Raw genomic sequence first — 21311 nt, forward strand, 5'->3', positions numbered from 1 at the left:
ACACTTCCTATCTGGTCAATAAAAACTGATAATAATCTGGCTTTTTTGGAAAGATTTGTAGATTTGGAATTGGAGCGGTCAAGTACTGGATCCATCACACAGTTTAAATCTCCACCGAAAATCAATTGGTGTGAATTCAGATCTGGAATTAATGACAAAATTTTGCCCATAAACTTATCATCATCCCAGTTCGGGGCGTATATACAGTGGTGCTTGAAAGTTTGTGAACCCTTTAGAATTTTCTATATTTCTGCATAAATATGACCTAAAACATCATCAGATTTTCACACAAGTCCTAAAAGTAGATAAAGAGAACCCAGTTAAACAAATGAGACAAAAATATTAGACTTGGTCATTTATTTATTGAGGAAAATGATCCAATATTACATATCTGTGAGTGGCAAAAGTATGTGAACCTCTAGGATTAGCAGTTAATTTGAAGGTGAAATTAGAGTCAGGTGTTTTCCATCAATGGGATGACAATCAGGTGTGAGTGGGCACCCTGTTTTATTTAAAGAACAGGGATCTATCAAAGTCTGATCTTCACAACACATGTTTGTGGAAGTGTATCATGGCATGAACAAAGGAGATTTCTGAGGACCTCAGAAAAAACGTTGTTGATGCTCATCAGGCTGGTAAAGGTTACAAAACCATCTCTAAAGAGTTTGGACTCCACCAATCCACAGTCAGACAGATTGTGTACAAATGGAGGAGATTCAAGACCATTGTTACCCTCCCTAGGAGTGGTTGACCAACAAAGATCACTCCAAGAGCAAGGCGTGTAATAGTCGGTGAGGTCACAAAGGACCCCAGTGTAACTTCTAAGCAACTGAAGGCCTCTCTCACATTGGCTAATGTTAATATTTGTGAGTCCACCATCAGGAGAACACTGAACAACAATGGTGTGCATGGCAGGGTTGCAAGGAGAAAGCCAGTGCTCTACAAAAAGAACATTGCTGCTCGTCTGCAGTTTGCTAAAGATCACGTGGACAAGCCAGAAGGCTATTGGAAAAATTTTGTGGACGGATGAGAACAAAATAGAACTTTTTGGTTTAAATGAGAAGCATTATGTTTGGAGGAAGGAAAACACTGCATTCCAGCATAAGAACCTTATCCCATCTGTGAAACATAGTGGTGGTAGTGTCATGGTTTGGGCCTGTTTTGCTGCATCTGGGCCAGGACGGCTTGCCATCATTGATGGAACAATGAATTCTGAATTATACCAGCGAATTCTAAAGGAAAATGTCAGGACATCTGTCCATGACCTGAATCTCAAGAGAAGGTGGGTCATGCAGCAAGACAACGACCCTAAGCACACAAGTCGCTCTCCTAAAGAATGGTTAAAGAAGAATAAAGTTAATGTTTTGGAATGGCCAAGTCAAAGTCCTGACCTCAATCCAATCGAAATGTTGTGGAAGGACCTGAAGCGAGCAGTTCATGTGAGGAAACCCACCAACATCCCAGAGTTGAAGCTGTTCTGTACGGAGGAATGGGCTAAAATTCCTCCAAGCCGGTGTGCAGGACTGATCAACAGTTACTGCAAAAGTTTAGTTGCAGTTATTGCTGCACAAGGGGGTCAGACCAGCTACTGAAAGCAAAGGTTCACATACTTTTGCCACTCACAGATATGTAATATTGGATCATTTTCCTCAATAAATAAATGACCAAGTCTAATATTTTTGTCTCCTTTGTTTAACTGGGTTCTCTTTATCTACTTTTAGGACTTGTGTGAAAATCTGATGATGTTTTAGGTCATATTTATGCAGAAATATAGAAAATTCTAAAGGGTTCACAAACTTTCAAGCACCACTGTATTTACCAGAACCACGGCTTGTGGTAGAGTAGCCCTGAGACCATCACAAATCATCCTTGTGGATATGAGATAACAGTGGTTGCAATAAACTGAATTTTTTAATGAAACAATATGGCTGTTCCACACGTTTTAGAGTTAAGATTGGAGTGGAATACACTCCCCACCCATCCTTTTTTCAGTCTGACTTGATTTTTTACCAGCCGGTGAGTTTCCTGGAAAAATGCCACATCACATCTTAAGTACTTAAGATGATTAAATATCCTGGCTCTTTTAACAGGCCCATTAACTAATGAATCGTATAGCGGCCATCTTCGCATCAATACTATTCACCATGTTTAACTAAAGAAAGTAAAATGAGAAAAGGGGGGGTAAGTACAACCCCGATTCCAAAAAAGTTGGGACAAGGTACAAATTGTAAATAAAAACGGAATGCAATGATGTGGAAGTTTCAAAATTCCATATTTTATTCAGAATAGAACATAGATGACATATGAAATGTTTAAACTGAGAAAAAGTATCATTTAAAGAGAAAAATTAGGTGATTTTAAATTTCATGACAACACCACATCTCAAAAAAGTTGGGACAAGGCCATGTTTACCACTGTGAGACATCCCCTTTTCTCTTTAATACAGTCTGTAAACGTCTGGGGACTGAGGAGACAAGTTGCTCAAGTTTAGGGATAGGAATGTTAACCCATTCTTGTCTAATGTAGGATTCTAGTTGCTCAACTGTCTTAGGTCTTTTTTGTCGTATCTTCCGTTTTATGATGCACCAAATGTTTTCTATGGGTGAAAGATCTGGACTGCAGGCTGGCCAGTTCAGTACCCGGACCCTTCTTCTACGCAGCCATGATGCTGTAATTGATGCAGTATGTGGTTTGGCATTGTCATATTGGAAAATGCAAGGTCTTCCCTGAAAGAGACGTCATCTGGATGGGAGCATATGTTGCTCTAGAACCTGGATATACCTTTCAGCATTGATGGTGTCTTTCCAGATGTGTAAGCTGCCCATGCCACACGCACTAATGCAACCCCATACCATCAGAGATGCAGGCTTCTGAACTGAGCGCTGATAACAACTTGGGTCGTCCTTCTCCTCTTTAGTCCGAATGACACGGCGTCGCTGACTTCCATAAAGAACTTCAAATTTTGATTCGTCTGACCACAGAACAGTTTTCCACTTTGCCACAGTCCATTTTAAATGAGCCTTGGCCCAGAGAAGACGTCTGCGCTTCTGGATCATGTTTAGATACGGCTTCTTCTTTGAACTATAGAGTTTTAGCTGGCAACGGCGGATGGCACGGTGAATTGTGTTCACAGATAATGTTCTCTGGAAATATTCCTGAGCCCATTTTGTGATTTCCAGTACAGAAGCATGCCTGTATGTGATGCAGTGCCATCTAAGGGCCCGAAGATCACGGGCACCCAGTATGGTTTTCCGGCCTTGACCCTTACGCACAGAGATTCTTCCAGATTCTCTGAATCTTTTGATGATATTATGCACTGTAGATGATATGTTCAAACTCTTTGCAATTTTACACTGTCGAACTCCTTTCTGATATTGCTCCACTATTTGTTGGCGCAGAATTAGGGGGATTGGTGATCCTCTTCCCATCTTTACTTCTGAGAGCCGCTGCCACTCCAAGATGCCCTTTTTATACCCAGTCATGTTAATGACCTATTGCCAATCGACCTAATGAGTTGCAATTTGGTCCTCCAGCTGTTCCTTTTTTGTACCTTTAACTTTTCCAGCCTCTTATTGCCCCTGTCCCAACTTTTTTGAGATGTGTTGCTGTCATGAAATTTCAAATGAGCCAATATTTGGCATGAAATTTCAAAATGTCTCACTTTCGACATTTGATATGTTGTCTATGTTCTATTGTGAATACAATATCAGTTTTTGAGATTTTTAAATTATTGCATTTCGTTTTTATTTACAATTTGTACTTTGTCCCAACTTTTTTGGAATCGGGGTTGTAATAAGGTAAAACAATGATCATGTTAGAGTGCACAGTTTGGTTAATTTCTTCTCTTAAGCTAACAAAGGCAAGTAAATGATGCAAAAACATGGTGGTGTCCCTTCCCCTAACCCTATCCGAGAACAAAAACAAAACTAGAACTAAGCCTATACTTGCCGCTGTCTCTGAGGCAAGCTGCAGGCTAAACACTGTTTCAAATAACTTCCGGTAACACACTTTCTCAATACTTCTGCCCAGGAAGGCTCCCAGTTCCTGTGATGAGCTATATCAAAACCTCTTAGCACCAAAGTGGAAACAAAAATAAGATGGTTGAGCAGCACAATAACTATCGAACAAGTGGGCACACATATGTATGAAAACATACATAACCTTAGCATTAAAAGGCAGCAAAAATGGTTTGTATAGAGAAAAAAAACCCATATATAATTCAGTATAATAATGGTTAGTCCGGCAATAACAACACTGAATGTCCATTCTTTGGGTCCACGGACCTGACATCTATGATGAAAATGTGAACTTGCACGTCGTCGAGCTCCGATGATTAATCAGGTCCAAACCGAGACATACGGTATAGCCCTATTCTTTACCGAATCTCTGATCAAAGAACTTTTGGGCTTCATCAGGCGAGTCGAAGGTGATCACGTCGTCTCCGCACATCACTTGCAGCTAGGCTGGGTAGAGCAGGTGGAACCTAACATTCTTCTGATACAAGGCTCACTTGATGCCGTTAAACGCGGCTCTCTTTTTAGCGAGTGTTGCGCTAACATCCTGATAGATCCTAATAATGGCACCTTGGTATTTGAGCTCGTGAGTCCTGGCCCAGTGCAGTGCAGCTTCTTTCTGTTGGAACCTGGAGAAGCAGACCAGGAATGTGCGGGGGGATGATCTCTGGCTGGCTCCAGAGGTCGGGGTTCGGTGGGCTTTCTCCAGTACAGGCGGCGTGGAAAAAACATCGGGGCCCATTGTTTCCATCAAAACATCTGACATGAACTTTAGGGGATCTTTGCCATCTTCACTGCCTTCAGGGATGTTCAATATGTGGAGATTAAATCTCCGTGAGCGGTTCTCGAGGTTGTCGCACCGGTCCAGCAGTGATTTGGTTCTGGCTCTGGAGCGTCCTAATGGCGGACTCTGCTACTGTTAGCCGTTCAAAATTATCACCAGCTACAGACTCGACGGAGGTGAGATGCTTGTGGAATGAGGTCACTGTTGACTGTTGTGAGTCCAGTGACTCTTGTATTGGTTTAATGGCGTCTCGAATCAGGGTGGAAACATCTTCCTTGAGTGAGGTTCTCTGTTTGGCGAACTCAGCAGACAGTTGATCCATAGCCACCACCGCCGCCGCAGGTTTTTCGGGTGATACAGGAGCTCTTGCTGGTGTCGGAAGGTTGTTCAGTTGGTCGGGTTCAATGCCTGAACTGATGATCACATCATCAGTTTTTCTTTGGCTAATCAGACACAAGGTATGCCACCACTCTTGCCGGAGCGGTTGGGGGTTAGGTGCCTTGCTCAAGGGCACTTAAGTCAATCCTGCTAGTCTGGGGAATCGAACCAGCAACCTTTTGGTCCCAAAGCTGTTTCTCTAACCATTAGGCCATGACTTCCCCATTGTTGTTGGAGGGTTGTTGTTAGCAAAGGATGCTAGCTTAACCACAGCGCGTGCGGCCGGAGTTTGTACATCAACTGGTTTTGCGTGTTTAGACATACTCAACTCTGAATAATTAGTTGAACTAACTTCAGCAGTTAAAACTATGTCGAACTTCGTGCAGAAAATTTGTGCAAAAAGGTTGGGTTACAGAAAGTGAACCGGGAGCCTTCACATGTGCGTCCTCTCCCTACATGTCCCAACCGGAAGTCACATCCACATTTGCTATCTCATCTCATCATCTCTAGCCACTTTATCCTTCTACAGGGTCGCAGGCAAGCTGGAGCGTATCCCAGCTGACTATGGGCGAAAGGCGGGGTACACCCTGGACAAGTCGCCAGGTCATCACAGGGCTGACACATAGACACAGACAACCATTCACACTCACATTCACACCTACGGTCAATTTAGAGTCACCAGTTAACCTAACCTGCATGTCTTTGGACTGTGGGGGAAACCGGAGCACCCGGAGGAAACCCACGCGGACACGGGGAGAACATGCAAACTCCGCACAGAAAGGCCCTCGTCGGCCACGGGGCTCGAACCCGGACCTTCTTGCTGTGAGGCGACAGCGCTAACCACTACACCACCGTGCCGCCCATTTGCTATTTTTAATGAATTTTAAATTGTATTTTAAATCACTTTTTGGAAATAAGTTTTACCTTTTTATATTTTTACTTTTTACTCTTTTTTTTTTTTAATTGTAAATCTGTATCCTTTATCACGTTCTCTATTTTATTGCTCTGTAAAGCACTTTGAGTTGCCTTAATGTATGAAACGTGTATGAAAATAAAGTTGCCTTGCCAAAGCGATTGGCCGCCATTTTGCAGTCACCTGAGGTGATTGATCGAGAAATTCAGACTATTTAATCTGATAATCTGCGCATGCGAATTTCTATAATCAATATTAAATGCAATTATTATGAGCAAAAGTTTGAAAAGAATAAAAAACATTTCTTCAAAACACACTTATAATGAAAATCTAAAAGTGAATGTGTAAAAGTGGAAATGTGAGTGTTGATGCTGATCAATGGACAGAGAGGCACTCTGTTTACGTGCCTACTTTTTAGCAATATACCATCTGACCACAAATTCTTTAGAGTGTAATTTTAACTTAAGAATTCCTGAAAGGTTAAATAACATCATGAATACTTTTGTGCCCTCGTAACTGCCCTTTAGTAAACAGGATTTCTGTTCTTTTCTCTGTACTGGGAAGTGTGGCAAAAGATTTTCCCGTGGTGATAGCACATGTGTAAAATATATGTGCAGTATGGACACTACTCCAGTGTTTTTCAGTGCATTTCTTTCTGCACATTTTAGTAAATGTTAAATTGAAAAATGAATAATTAACCCTCTGTATGCTTATGGTAATGAGCTAATCCAGTATATAGCTTATGCAAGCTTGTAACATTACATCATTAGTGAAATACAGTCACAATAAAAGTCTTGTGATCTACGAGACTTGTACTTCGTTTACACGTAGCCGGGTATTTATGAAAACTGGTATCTTCTCCTCCCCGTACTAGAAAATAATTCCGTTTACACAATGTTCAAAAACAGCCAGGGAAGGCTATCAAAAACATGTCAAACAAATAGAAAGCCAACCAGAGACCTGAAAGCCAAGGAGGAGGGACCGTCAGATCACAATGCTAAAACTCCGTTTTCCCCATAACACGGAGAAAACTCCATTTTCCACTATTTACACGCAGGCATGAAAACGGAGTTTTCATAAATCTCCACTTTGCCTGGAGTTTTCGAAAGCAGCTGTTTTTGGTGACTGAAACCTCTGTTTACGCATAAATGATGGGTGCAACCGCATAAATAAATATCCGTTTTTAGAGATACCCGGCTACATGTAAACGGGGTCTAGCTCGAGCATTTTTATTTTTTTTTCTTCCTCCTTCTCTCTCTCTCTACTTTTCTGGCTCAGTATCTGTATGCTGCGATAAAGGAAGTCACAGCTCTCGTTCCAGTATGCTGGGAGTCCATGTATGCTTTGGCTGTCTATACAGCTGAGAGGACAAGGCAGAGATGGCCTATTCTACTATCTACAGAGTCCCAGCAAGACATGGAGAGTTGGGTAATTCAACCACCATGCCAGATACTCACCCAGATGAATAAACTGCAGCTCAATACTTCGTTTAGAGTGATTAGTTCATTCAGGGATTAGATTACAGCCCACAACTCCTTGCACTACACTGTCCTCAAATGTGGATATTGTCACGTAATAGCTGCTGCTATAGTCATAAAGACTGTGCTGTGCTAATCCCATGGACTCTTTATCACGGTGTGATCATACTTAACATCCTTTCAACACACTTGGTACTGCTTGACTTAATTCAGTACAGAGAGGTAATGATTTACAATCCTAGTGTCTACTGTCACTAAGAAGAGGATTGATTCCCTTTTGAGTTTTTCCATGAAGTGTCGCCTCTGGGATCGACATCTCGATTTCTGCTTTGCGATGACGTCTACTGTTGCTACACAAATTAAAATGTATTTGAATTGAATGGAGATTCAAAAAGGGTCCAGTCAAAATGCGAGGTTGTTTGTTTATGTGAAACCCAAGGCCTGCCTCATAGTCCGAGTTGGCGTGATGACTAGTCATAAAAATTTTATTATCTGGATGTGTAATGACATTAGTAAGATGTCTGTGAATTTCCTGCAGCTGTCTCTGTTGAATGAGTCTTGCTGCGAGTCCAGAGCTCTCCAGGCCCCTCCATCCAAACAAGCCCTGTGGGCCGTTACCACCAAAGGGGATATCATGGCGCACGAGCCTTCACCCTGCTTGGAAGCTCCGGCTCAATATTTACCCTGTGAACAGATGTAAGACCTTTTGTTCTATTCGTACTGTTTCTGGCTTAAAGAAGTTGCTTGCTGCATGTTGACATCATATCACGGTACCTCTCCTTGCATTTATTCGCATGATTTTTTTGTTTTCTAGATAGCGGTCTTCTATGAACTTGCATGGCATGATAGTGCTTGTGTATTTGTATGTATGTATGTGTATATGGGCTCAGGTTCTGGCGTCAGGTCCCTGGCCACCTGTATTTGGTGGAGTCTAACAGTCTGGGTGTGGTTTGGGGCATCGGCTATGATCGCACCGCCTGGGTCTACACAAGGGGCCATGGTGAAAACCGAGCTCAGGGTAAAATTTTAAGATACACCAAGCCTGATGGTTAGAGCTACTATGCAGCCTTGCTTTGCTTGCATCAGTGTGTTGCTGTTCATGTATCGGTGGCATGTTAACACCATCTGCACCACCTGGTAATCACTTTTGACACGTTAAAATATCAACTTGTACCAGATAACAAAGTGAATCAGCAAACGATGACTGATATCAGGAACATTTACATCTATGAGAACCAGCGCTGGAACCCTGTCACAGGATACACAAATAAGTAAGTCACACATCACACTGCTTTGATTTGATTTGATTTTCCAGAGGTGGACAGTAATGAAGTGCATTTACTTGAGTGCTGTACTTAAGTACACTTTTTGAGTATCTATATTTTACTTGAGTATTATTTCTTTTGACCGGCTAGTGGCCTAGTGGTAGCGTGTCTGCCTCTTGATCAGGAGATCGTGAGTTCTATTCACGGTCGGGTCATACCAAAGCCCATCATAAAAATGGTACCTACTACCATCTGGCAAGGCACGCTGCAATACAGATGCGAGTGGGGAGTCAAACTCTCGTGGTTACTGGAGGACTAGCCCCCCACTGTAACCCTAGCTATGTACAACGCCGATTCCAAAAAAGTTGGGACAAAGTACAAATTGTAAATAAAAACGGAATGCAATGATGTGGAAGTTTCAAAATTCCATATTTTATTCAGAATAGAACATAGATGACATATCAAATGTTTAAACTGAGAAAATTTATCATTTAAAGAGAAAAATTAGGTGATTTTAAATTTCATGACAACAACACATCTCAAAAAAGTTGGGACAAGGCCATGTTTACCACTGTGAGACATCCCCTTTTCTCTTTACAACAGTCTGTAAACGTCTGGGGACTGAGGAGACAAGCTGCTCAAGTTTAGGGATAGGAATGTTAACCCATTCTTGTCTAATGTAGGATTCTAGTTGCTCAACTGTCTTAGGTCTTTTTTTGTCGTATCTTCCGTTTTATGATGCGCCAAATGTTTTCTATGGGTGAAAGATCTGGACTGCAGGCTGGCCAGTTCAGTACCCGGACCCTTCTTCTACGCAGCCATGATGCTGTAATTGATGCAGTATGTGGTTTGGCATTGTCATGTTGGAAAATGCAAGGTCTTCCCTGAAAGAGACGTCGTCTGGATGGGAGCATATGTTGCTCTAGAACCTGGATATACTTTTCAGCATTGATGATGTCTTTCCAGATGTGTAAGCTGCCCATGCCACATGCACTAATGCAACCCCATACCATCAGAGATGCAGGCTTCTGAACTGAGCGCTGATAACAACTTGGGTCATCCTTCTCCTCTTTAGTCCGAATGGACACGGCGTCCCTGATTTCCATAAAGAACTTCAAATTTTGATTCGTCTGACCACAGAACAGTTTTCCACTTTGCCACAGTCCATTTTAAATGAGCCTTGGCCCAGAGAAGACGTCTGCGCTTCTGGATCATGTTTAGATACGGCGGCTTCTTTGAACTATAGAGTTTTAGCTGGCGACGGCGGATGGCACGGTGAATTGTGTTCACAGATAATGTTCTCTGGAAATATTCCTGAGCCCATTTTGTGATTTCCAATACAGAAGCATGCCTGTATGTGATGCAGTGCCGTCTAAGGGCCCGAAGATCACGGGCACCCAGTATGGTTTTCCGGCCTTGACCCTTACGCACAGAGATTCTTCCAGATTCTCTGAATCTTTTGATGATACCGTAAAATACCAAATAATAGCCGAGTTCCAATTAACCGCCGAGTTCCCTTTAACGGCCGGGTGTACGCGTGTGTTGTGACAAATAAAGGCCGGTTCCGAATACTCGCCGGGGTCTAAAAAAAAAAAAACGTCCGAACGTTCTATCTAGAATCTTGAGGCCCAGCACTTTTCTGGTGTTTAAACGATTTTGCATTGCATAGTTTTCTACCGAAACAATATGAATGAATGAATGAATGAATGAATGAAATTATTTCTATAATACTGTTTACAACATTTTGTTACGTGATAATAAACATGCCATTTCAATGTTATAATCTTGGTCTACCGTAATATTTCTTGAGGAATGCAACTCCGTAACTTTTGACAGATGTCTTAGCCAATTACGTTTGACATGGGTGTGTGGGATATCACTTACGTCATCGAATGAGGAATACCCCTTTGGGTATACCCAACGAAAGCCAGCGTGTGTGGTGACATTGAGGACTGCGGGTTTCCAAGGTTGGACTGCTGCTTCTGTTAAACGACCTAAATTGCCGAATGCATGCGTCAAAGCACACACTGAGTTTTATTAAAGACCTTATACCATTTCACTTGCCCTTACCCATTCGGATCTGGAAGACGCTTTACAAAAAAGGTGAGAGCGTTCTAACATGCATTTCAGTCTGCTCGCGGCCAATCTAATCCAAGGGGCCTTTTCAACAAGTAATCTGTCGTGCAAGTTGGGCAGAAGCACGCGTCAGGCAGGCAACATGTAGGCCTACAAGTCAGTAACCTATTCAACTAACTTTCATCCGAACTTTAAGTTTTCTACGGGGTCGAGCCACCGTACCAACTCACTCGGGGAATAGGCTCATATCGGCCAAATAGGGAGACGTCTTGGAGAGAAACGTGAGAATGCAAGATGACAGTATGTAGCCACTGCAGGTCACTTATTTTTCAGCATAAGAAAAAACCCTTTGGTTTGACACTTCGCACCCTAATTGTTGCTTCAACGTCGCACCCTCCATGCAATTTCAGATTGACAGACATCGCGAAGCGCAAAGGGTGGAGGCTGCATGGGTGAGGGTGATAGCAAGTGACCATAACTTTGCAGAGTAATTAAATCACAGTGCTGCGCACAGACAATGGTGTGGTTTCTTGATTATTTTGTAAAGCATGCGCTTAACTAGTCATTAACAGGAAAAGGTGTGTGATTTATCCTTTATCCACCCCGACTGTGCCATGCGAAGATGCATTCTGCGTCTTCAAAATTCCCCGAAGTCGGCACCGTGCTATCTGTAATCTAACTCTAAACGAACTGTAAGTTATACTGGTTAAAAGTAGGCCTATCTGAGAATGATTTTTTCCCCGTTTTGAGGTAGATTTTGGGGAAGGTGTTTGTGAAGAAGGAATTAATCGCCTGTTCCAAATAGCCGCCTAGTCTCTAATACGCGCCGGGTCTCTTACGTGATTGAGACAAATAATAGCCCGGGCTATTATTTGGTATTTTACGGTATTATGCACTGTAGATGATGATATGTTCAAACTCTTTGCAATTTTACACTGTCGAACTCCTTTCTGATATTGCTCCACTATTTGTCGGCGCAGAATTAGGGGGATTGGTGATCCTCTTCCCATCTTTACTTCTGAGAGCCGCTGCCACTCCAAGATGCTCTTTTTATACCCAGTCATGTTAATGACCTATTGCCAATTGACCTAATGAGTTGCAATTTGGTCCTCCAGCTGTTCCTTTTTTGTACCTTTAACTTTTCCAGCCTCTTATTGCCCCTGTCCCAACTTTTTTGAGATGTGTTGCTGTCATGAAATTTCAAATGAGCCAATATTTGGCATGAAATTTCAAAATGTCTCACTTTCAACATTTGATATGTTGTCTATGTTCTACTGTGAATACAATATCAGTTTTTGAGATTTGTAAATTATTGCATTCTGTTTTTATTTACAATTTGTACTTTGTCCCAACTTTTTTGGAATCGGGGTTGTAATAGGCGAGAGGCCGAGGGCTGCGAAGCGGAGATCGGCGCCGCCCGATGTGCCACACAGCGCGGAAAGGACTATGGATGGATGGATTATTTCTTTTGGAAACTTATGACTTTAACTTCACTAGATTTGAAAGGCATATATTGTACTTTTCACTCCACTACATTTCTATCAAGGTCCTCGTTACTATGAAGCAGCTTTCAAAGTGGATGTTTTTTTTCCTTTTCTTTTCTAAAACGTGATTGGTTTTTTCGCAGGTGACACTGAGACAGACTATCAGTAATCACTAGGGTCACGTCACGTCCACAGACTATAAAATCAAGTTCAGTGATTTCTTCGCAGCATTATTTAACACGATCAGTTGATGGCAGAATGGAATGAGGCGGTTCTTCTGAGGAACGCAGACGCACCCATGGCCATACCTAGAACCCATGTTTCAGTTTTCTAAAAGGATTAAAGATTCGTTTCGTTTCAAATGTTTGCTTTGTTTATCTAAAACAAACCACATCACGGCCGACAAAAACTCGCCGTCCAACCTGCGGAAGCATATTGAGGGATATAAACGTTTTATTCCAAGAGAAAGCTTGCAATGACATTGTATGTTTTTAGAGCTAGCGATAACGTTGCAATAGCTATACAGTCTGGTTAGTCAAATGATTTTCTATGGATTTGCCCACCAAGTTGCTGTAGCCTTGTCCACAGCTAACGTTTACACGTAGCTAGTTAACTTGGACACTGTTAGTTAGCATGTAAAAACGGAGTTACGCTAACACGAATAACGTTAACTTATCTGAAGTCCTTTCAGAAATGTGTTTTAACATAATCTTGCCAAATAAACAGAATGTAGAAATCTTTCTTTTCTAGTAGCGTTAGCTACCCAATATGATTTCGAGTTTGAAAAGAGCATATCAGGTGGAGCTTCACTGACTAGCTAGCTTAACGTTAAACCACCATGATGGCACAGCATGTGTTCATTTTGTGAATTCACATTTCTGTCTTTGGTAACGGCGTTGGGTTTTGTAAGCGTTGTGGCAATAATACAACGATGTGTTGTCAGAAAATTTACTTTTAATACTTTTAAAAGCAAGTACTTAAGTAAAAATTTGACTGGACAACTTTCACTTGTATCGGAGTAACATCTGACCAATGGGAGCCGTACTTTGACTTAAATAATGAAGTTGGGTACTTTGTCCACCTCTGTGATTTCCTCTAGCTTGTTTCCTGTCCTGATTAACTCTCTTTTACCTCCTGGACTCCTCAGGGGTTTACCTACAGACCGGTACATGTGGAGTGATGCTCTTGGACTGAAGGAGTGCACCAAGGAGAGCACCAAACCTCCTTCCCCAGAGTGGAAATGGGTTGGTCCACACATTGCATGTTAATATATTTGAGCTACCGTATGTATCTCTCTTTCTTGATGTGATCTGATCTCTGAAAGGTAAATGTAACTCTCAAAGATCCACCACAACAGTAATACTACAATAATTCGGACACGTTTCTCTTTACTGGGAGAAAATTCGAAGCAAATTTTTTTTTTTTTTTTAAACTGGATGTGTGTCAGTATAACGGATTCAAAATTGCACCTGTTACGCTTTGTTGTCTTGTCGTGGATTGTCCTAAGCATCGGGGTAATGTCAGTAGCAAAGCAGAACAAAATCTATATACATTTCACCATATTTCACCAAAGCTCTAGTTTATAATCCTAATGCTTGTCACACGTTGTCGTTTCAGCCTTGCATATGTACGGCGTATCAGGATACGTGGCAGTAAGAAAGGAATGTCACAGCAACGCCAGCTTACGTAGCTAATACTCTAGGATGCGTAACACGATCTCCTTGTACGCCAAGGTGCGGCGTTTTTAAGTCCGCAATTAAAAATCCGTAGCAGCTTTGATACGTCACGTGTACGCCATAAAAACGAAAGCTATGCAGCAGTGACGCAGCAGGAATGTTGCTCCAACACCTGTTACGCCGTGCAAATGCTTTAGTTGACGTGTTTGATGAAGGTGGGTGCAGCTGGTTGTCTTCCCTTGCCCTTCTTGGGTCCTGACTTCTTTGCTGACATGATGCTTTCTTGACTGTGACGACAACGAACGCAGCGTAGGGCCCCCCTTTTTTACCCACCTGTGAACGCTGCAGGTACGTAGCAGCAACGTCACATGTAAGAACGAAACGGTTACGCCACAGCAACGCATCGTACGCCTCAGTACGCCCTAACTTTACATCCCTTGAACCCCATACAAACCCCAGAAACGTCACACATGCGCCGTGTACGTCACAGTACTTTAATTTTGGACAAAATACGGCTCATTTCTTGGCGTTTGAGCCACACGCTGCTTACGTGGCAAGATACAAGACAGTGTGATGCAAGCATAACAAAATAACCAAAAATCTTGCAAACAAGATGCAGTTTAAAACAAGTCTCTACACAAAAGAATTCCTAAATTGTTAAGCAAACTGTATGACGTGATCTTTCACGGCTTTTAAGGATTCACATCACATGCCTTTAAGGATTAATGTGTCATAATCCTTACAGAATGCAAGTTATTTTTTACTTTTTGGATTTTCCCCCGTTTTTCTCCCCAGTTTGATCAGACAATAGGGTGAGTGTTTTTCTGTCGCACCACGAGGGAGCGCGTTAGATAGTTAGATAGGAATTTGCAACTCTTTCCACACTTTGGCAATTCGTTAGTACTGTAATCACAGGTACAAACCAAGATGGAGGTTTATAGGACTGCTAGATTTTCAGCATTCGTCTCATTTGTTATGACTGTCTTCGCAGGTGTCCGACTGGGTTATCGACTATAACACTCCAGGAGGGACAGATAAAGAAGGCTGGCAGTATGCTGCAGATTTCCCAGTGTAGGTCTTTTCTTATGAGCGCACCATTACAATGAGCTGTAAATTATTATCTCGCTCTAATCAGAGCTGTAGTTCATGTGACGTGTTTATACAGGACGTTTCACGGGAACAAGACCATGAAGGACTTTGTTAGACGAAGACGATGGGTCAGGTAAGGATTTTTTTTGAATATTTAACCAGTTGTATTGTAAATATTGACTGCGTTCAAAACCCTACACACTGCATTGCATACTGACCCAATATACACTGTGTACTGCATGCTACTCCCCATATTTGCAAACAGTATGGTATACAGCGATGACCGTTTCCATGTAGTGAACTATAGACTAATATGTCCGTGTCGTCACAGTCTGTCACACAGGAGGCCGGTGGCAGACTTGTGTCGTCGTGTCATGTCCAAGAACTTTCTACTTCTGAGAAACGTGCGTTCACTTGATCAACTCAGAAAATAATATACAACCCCGATTCCAAAAAAGTTGGGACAAAGTACAAATTGTAAATAAAAGCGGAATGCAATAATTTACAAATCTCAAAAACTGATATTGTATTCACAATAGAACATAGACAACATATCAAATCTGTGGTTGGTTGAAGAGAGCAACTGGACTTGCTTGACGATTCTTGAAAACGTTTCGCCTCTCCTCCGAAAGGCATCCTCAGTTCTGTCTGACTACTAGGGAGTATCCAGTATTTATTCTCTCATGGATCATCATAGAATCAGAATCAGAATTTGGGATGAGATCCCTTCGACTGGTGCGGGAGTATGAGAGGACTTCCAGAAAACTGGCAGACATCTTAGCCAGAGAGGATCGTTCATTTTTTGTCAACCTGGAACGACCATCATTGAACAGAGGTGGGTGTCTATGACATCTTATCAGCCGCCCACAATGCAGCCATCAGCATTCTGATTCGGATTCTATGATGATCCATGAGAGAATAAATACTGGATACTCCCTAGTAGTCAGACAGAACTGAGGATGCCTTTCGGAGGAGAGGTGAAACGTTTTCAAGAATCGTCAAGCAAGTCCAGTTGCTCTCTTCAACCAACCACAGATTACTATGTACCTGGATGACTGAGATTCTTCACAGATACAACATATCAAATGTCGAAAGTGAGACATTTTGAAATTTCATGCCAAATATTGGCTCATTTGAAATTTCATGACAGCAACACATCTCAAAAAAGTTGGGACAGGGGCAATAAGAGGCTGGAAAAGTTAAAGGTACAAAAAAGGAACAGCTGGAGGACCAAATTGCAACTCATTAGGTCAATTGGCAATAGGTCATTAACATGACTGGGTATAAAAAGAGTATCTTGGAGTGGCAGCGGCTCTCAGAAGTAAAGATGGGAAGAGGATCACCAATCCCCCTAATTCTGCGCCGACAAATAGTGGAGCAATATCAGAAAGGAGTTCAACAGTGTAAAATTGCAAAGAGTTTGAACATATCATCATCTACAGTGCATAATATCATCAAAAGATTCAGAGAATCTGGAAGAATCTCTGTGCGTAAGGGTCAAGGCCGGAAAACCATACTGGGTGCCCGTGATCTTCGGGCCCTTAGACGGCACTGCATCACATACAGGCATGCTTCTGTATTGGAAATCACAAAATGGGCTCAGGAATATTTCCAGAGAACATTATCTGTGAACACAGTTCACCATGCCATCCGCCGTTGCCAGCTAAAACTCTATAGTTCAAAGAAGAAGCCGTATCTAAACATGATCCAGAAGCGCAGACGTCTTCTCTGGGCCAAGGCTCATTTAAAATGGACTGTGGCAAAGTGGAAAACTGTTCTGTGGTCAGACGAATCAAAATTTGAAGTTCTTTATGGAAATCAGGGACGCCGTGTCATTCGGACTAAAGAGGAGAAGGACGACCCAAGTTGTTATCAGCACTCAGTTCAGAAGCCTGCATCTCTGATGGTATGGGGTTGCATTAGTGCGTGTGGCATGGGCAGCTTACACATCTGGAAAGACACCATCAATGCTGAAAGGTATATCCAGGTTCTAGAGCAACATATGCTCCCATCCAGACGACGTCTCTTTCAGGGAAGACCTTGCATTTTCCAACATGACAATGCCAAACCACATACTGCATCAATTACAGCATCATGGCTGCGTAGAAGAAGGGTCCGGGTACTGAACTGGCCAGCCTGCAGTCCAGATCTTTCACCCATAGAAAACATTTAGCATCATAAAACGGAAGATACGACAAAAAAGACCTAAGACAGTTGAGCAACTAGAATCCTACATTAGACAAGAATGGGTTAACATTCCTATCCCTAAACTTGAGCAGCTTGTCTCCTCAGTCCCCAGACGTTTACAGACTGTTGTAAAGAGAAAAGGGGATGTCTCACAGTGGTAAACATGGCCTTGTCCCAACTTTTTTGAGATGTGTGGTTGTCATGAAATTTAAAATCACCTAATTTTTCTCTTTAAATGATACTTTTTCTCAGTTTAAACATTTGATATGTCATCTATGTTCTATTCTGAATAAAATATGGAATTTTGAAACTTCCACATCATTGCATTCCATTTTTATTTACAATTTGTACTTTGTCCCAACTTTTTTGGAATCGGGGTTGTAGATGTCCGCAGCAACACCTGGCGTCTCCCCTGTATAGCCTCTGAAGTACATTAACTTGACATTAAAATACACTTATTTACAGTACAGTATTGAAAGTTGCTGATTGAAACTTTAAAAGTTGTTTCAAAACCAATAATAGTATAATTTAAGACACCTTACCAACATTTTGCCCTGTGATGAATCTGGGTAGTGTCTGAAGATCAACTTTGTTTATATTTTTCTGGGCCAGAATTTAGCCCTGCTGGAACGGAGCTGCTCAGTTCTGCTCCTTTTCCTTAAAAGGCAATTCACAAGATGTACACAAGTGAAAAGAGTAAGGCTTTTCAGCATTTTCATTGCATTTGCAAGTCACATTGCAGACAGCAGAGGGCTCTGGAAATTACAGATCGCTTCTTTAATGGCCAAAAAAATTGTATTTGAATGGGAGGTTCTTCAATGTTAATTAAAATTGACACAAAAATAGCCTGCTGTTTCAGGTAAGCATGTCATCCTTCTCTACAGGAAGTGTAAAATTACATTACTTGGGCCCTGGCAGAAAGTCCCACCCATCCTTCTTATTGATGTAACCATCCTGCCATGTCTGGCTCAGAGCAGCTTGGAGCAGGTACCTGTGTGGGCCATCAGTGAGAAAGGAGACGTTCTGTGCCGTCTGGGAGTCACTGCAGAGAACCCAGCTGTGAGACACACACACACACACACACACACACACACACACAAATATTCCTTAACTTTCAAATCTGACCATAAAATGTGTACAGTACATGTAAATTCCACCTATAGTTTCCTTAATTATCAGTTTCATCTTTGCTGTGTCTGTACGGTCAAACTGGTTGCAGTGCGTGTAAATTTGAGCACAACATTTTAACAACATGAAAAATGTTCGATTTGCAGTTAGAGAACTGAAGTCATTTCTAAACTTGCTTTATTTCTTAATTAACGTGTTATTCAATTACGTTTTCGGTTTTAGTAACCTTATATCGTGACTCGTATTGGCCACTAATTGCAATTAAATATTATACTTATCGGCCTATTCGGTTTTTAGCCATGTTCAATTGAGTTGGTTTGGTCCACGGCAGGCGTCACTTATCCGCGCGATCTTCACGAGACTTGTGCGAGACTTCGAAACATGAAGTGTCAGCCAGGTGTCAGTGCCGCCATTTTGAAAACTGTTTTTCAAATGAAATATTGCACAAAAACGAGTTTAAATGACGATTACTGCCTACTTTTTTCAAACTTTCCTGATCGCTATCAAAACAAACAAAACTTCCGTCTTGATTATGTCAGCATTCAGAGGAGGGCGCGCGCGTCTTTTGACATCGTTGGCAGATGTTGGTCACTTTGATTTCCGCTGTACGTTTTACTTCCGTCCTACGATGTCTCGCACAGGTCTCAGCGAATCTCGTTTACGGCCATTGCTTTGACATATGGACTGATATATTACAGAGCATATTTCAAATACTCAGAACTTGCTATAGCAGCGACAAAATAGCGATCAGAAATGCGTTCCGATATTTAATAAAATGAGAACTAAAATTTTGATAAATTTGCCTTCAGTTCTCCTTTAAGTGATAAATCAAGATCAGACTTATTAATAAGTACGGCAAGTAGAGTAAGTAGAATAGCAACTAGCCTCACATTAAACTGTAGCTATACTGATACAGTTAATGTCGGCTTGTAACTTTTTAAATGTGAAAGTGCAAACATAAAAATTTACCAACTCAGTAGTCCTTCAGTTGAGTAATAGGCACATCTGTATCCAAGAGATGCCATGTAGTGCTGACCTGGATGCAGAGTCTTTAGATGCTTGGATATCGTCAAACTTTTTTTTTTTAAACACATGATCAGGGCTACAAGTGGTTGAGCTACCGTGAACGACAAGTCATGTTCCGCAATGAAGGCACACAGTCGGATTTTTAAATCAGTCACTCTGTCTGTAATCGAGGGCGGAATGTCCGCTGTGGCACTTGCTCCTGGCAAACGTGATGTATATTGCACTGACCTGGCTGCTGCTTTGTGGAAAGCATCTTGTTCGTGCCGGGGTAGCATTTTTTTTCCACTTGTACCATAGACTAACTTTTTCCTACATAAAGTGCAGTAACATACACCGGGTTGAGGTAACTTTTGACACCAGCTCGAAAAGGGTTTACCGTCAACACCCAAATCCTCCAGCCAAGCCCAGCGCCATTTATTTTTTATACCTTTATCGATGTGTTTTACATCCTCTCCTGGCTTCATAAACGTAGCCATGCTTAACCGACGCCACAGACAAGTTGGGAGGCGCATGCGGGACTCGAGTCGGCACAAACGGGCTTGTGTGAGAGCCTGGTTCAGCAGCATCAATCTAGCCTACTGTTATTGGCTGAGACAAAGGCACGCCCTATTTCTGATTGGCTTATCGTCTTGTACATAGACATGTATCTGTAGTTGACAGTTAAAATTGGTCTGCGCATCGCGAATCCAGAAAATAACGACAGAAAGGACAATTAAAAAAAAAAAAATCAGCCACGTTGCTACGCCGGAAATCCGGAAATAGCCGGAGCACTATCAGCCCTGCATGATTTATGTTGACACTAAAACACAACACAATTTTGTAATAGTCTGCTTTTTTTTGGCATCCAATGTGTTTTTGTTTATTTATATAAAATGTGTGTGTATATATGAGAGAGCTTTAATTTCATCTCATTATCTCTAGCCGCTTTATCCTGTTCTACAGGGTTGCAGGCAAGCTGGAGCCTATCCCAGCTGACTACGGGCGAAAGGCGGGGTACACCCTGGACAAGTCGCCAGGTCATCACAGGGCTGACACATAGACACAGACAACCATTCACACTCACATTCACACCTACGGTCAATTTAGAGTCACCAGTTAACCTAACCTGCATGTCTTTGGACTGTGGGGGAAACCGGAGCACCCGGAGGAAACCCACACGGACACGGGGAGAACATGCAAACTCCGCACAGAAAGGCCCTCGCCGGCCACGGGGCTCGAACCCGGACCTTCTTGCTGTGAGATGACAGTGCTAACCACTACACCACCGTGCCGCCTCACAAACAGTGGCTAGTAAAGAGAAGCTTGCATCCACACAGCCAAAGCCGATTCCAATCACTACATGTATTAATGTCATGCAACAGTTTTATGAATCAAACGCACATCCATGCACGTTAAAATCTGTACTTGTTTTGATGCAGTGTTTCTGAATAAGATGCAGAAACATAATGATTTTAGACCGAGTCAGTTTCGACTTGGCTTTATTAAGTGTACCTGAGGTTCACCTCTCTCTGCACAGCCCCAGTTAAGAGAGAACTCTACAATATCCATGTGTTCTACCACTGTACTAAATTGCTCATTGTAAAATCGAGCGCCTCTGTACCATAGGGAAGTTCGTGGCTCCATGTGGGTACAGATCAGCCCTTTAAGTCCATATCCATTGGAGGAGGACACCAGGTGTGGGCAATTGCCCGGGATGGAGCGGTCTTCTACCGCGGCTCAGTTTCAGCCCAAAACCCTGCAGGTGAGATGCACAGCAAGACCAGGGAATGTCTTCTGTGTTTTATGCCAATAAGAATTTATTGGTTTGTCTTTAA

The 21311-nt window shown here is 42.1% G+C and overlaps 1 protein-coding gene across 3 annotated transcripts in view; it reads left to right on the forward strand.

Moving 5' to 3' along the window:
- Positions 1-21311, forward strand: part of tecpr1b (tectonin beta-propeller repeat containing 1b) — a 67374-nt gene that overhangs the window by 39859 nt on the left and 6204 nt on the right. For all 3 annotated transcript variants that reach the window (XM_060901739.1, XM_060901741.1, XM_060901742.1), the window contains 9 exons: positions 7367-7516; positions 8105-8262; positions 8457-8584; positions 8744-8837; positions 13539-13635; positions 15059-15138; positions 15233-15289; positions 18228-18402; positions 21103-21238. In XM_060901739.1, coding sequence (XP_060757722.1) covers positions 7367-7516; positions 8105-8262; positions 8457-8584; positions 8744-8837; positions 13539-13635; positions 15059-15138; positions 15233-15289; positions 18228-18402; positions 21103-21238 — 1075 coding nt within the window. The remainder of the gene's footprint in view (positions 1-7366; positions 7517-8104; positions 8263-8456; positions 8585-8743; positions 8838-13538; positions 13636-15058; positions 15139-15232; positions 15290-18227; positions 18403-21102; positions 21239-21311) is intronic.

The sequence above is a fragment of the Neoarius graeffei genome, chromosome 20 (assembly GCF_027579695.1).
Source record: "Neoarius graeffei isolate fNeoGra1 chromosome 20, fNeoGra1.pri, whole genome shotgun sequence".
Lineage (NCBI taxonomy): Eukaryota > Metazoa > Chordata > Actinopteri > Siluriformes > Ariidae > Neoarius > Neoarius graeffei.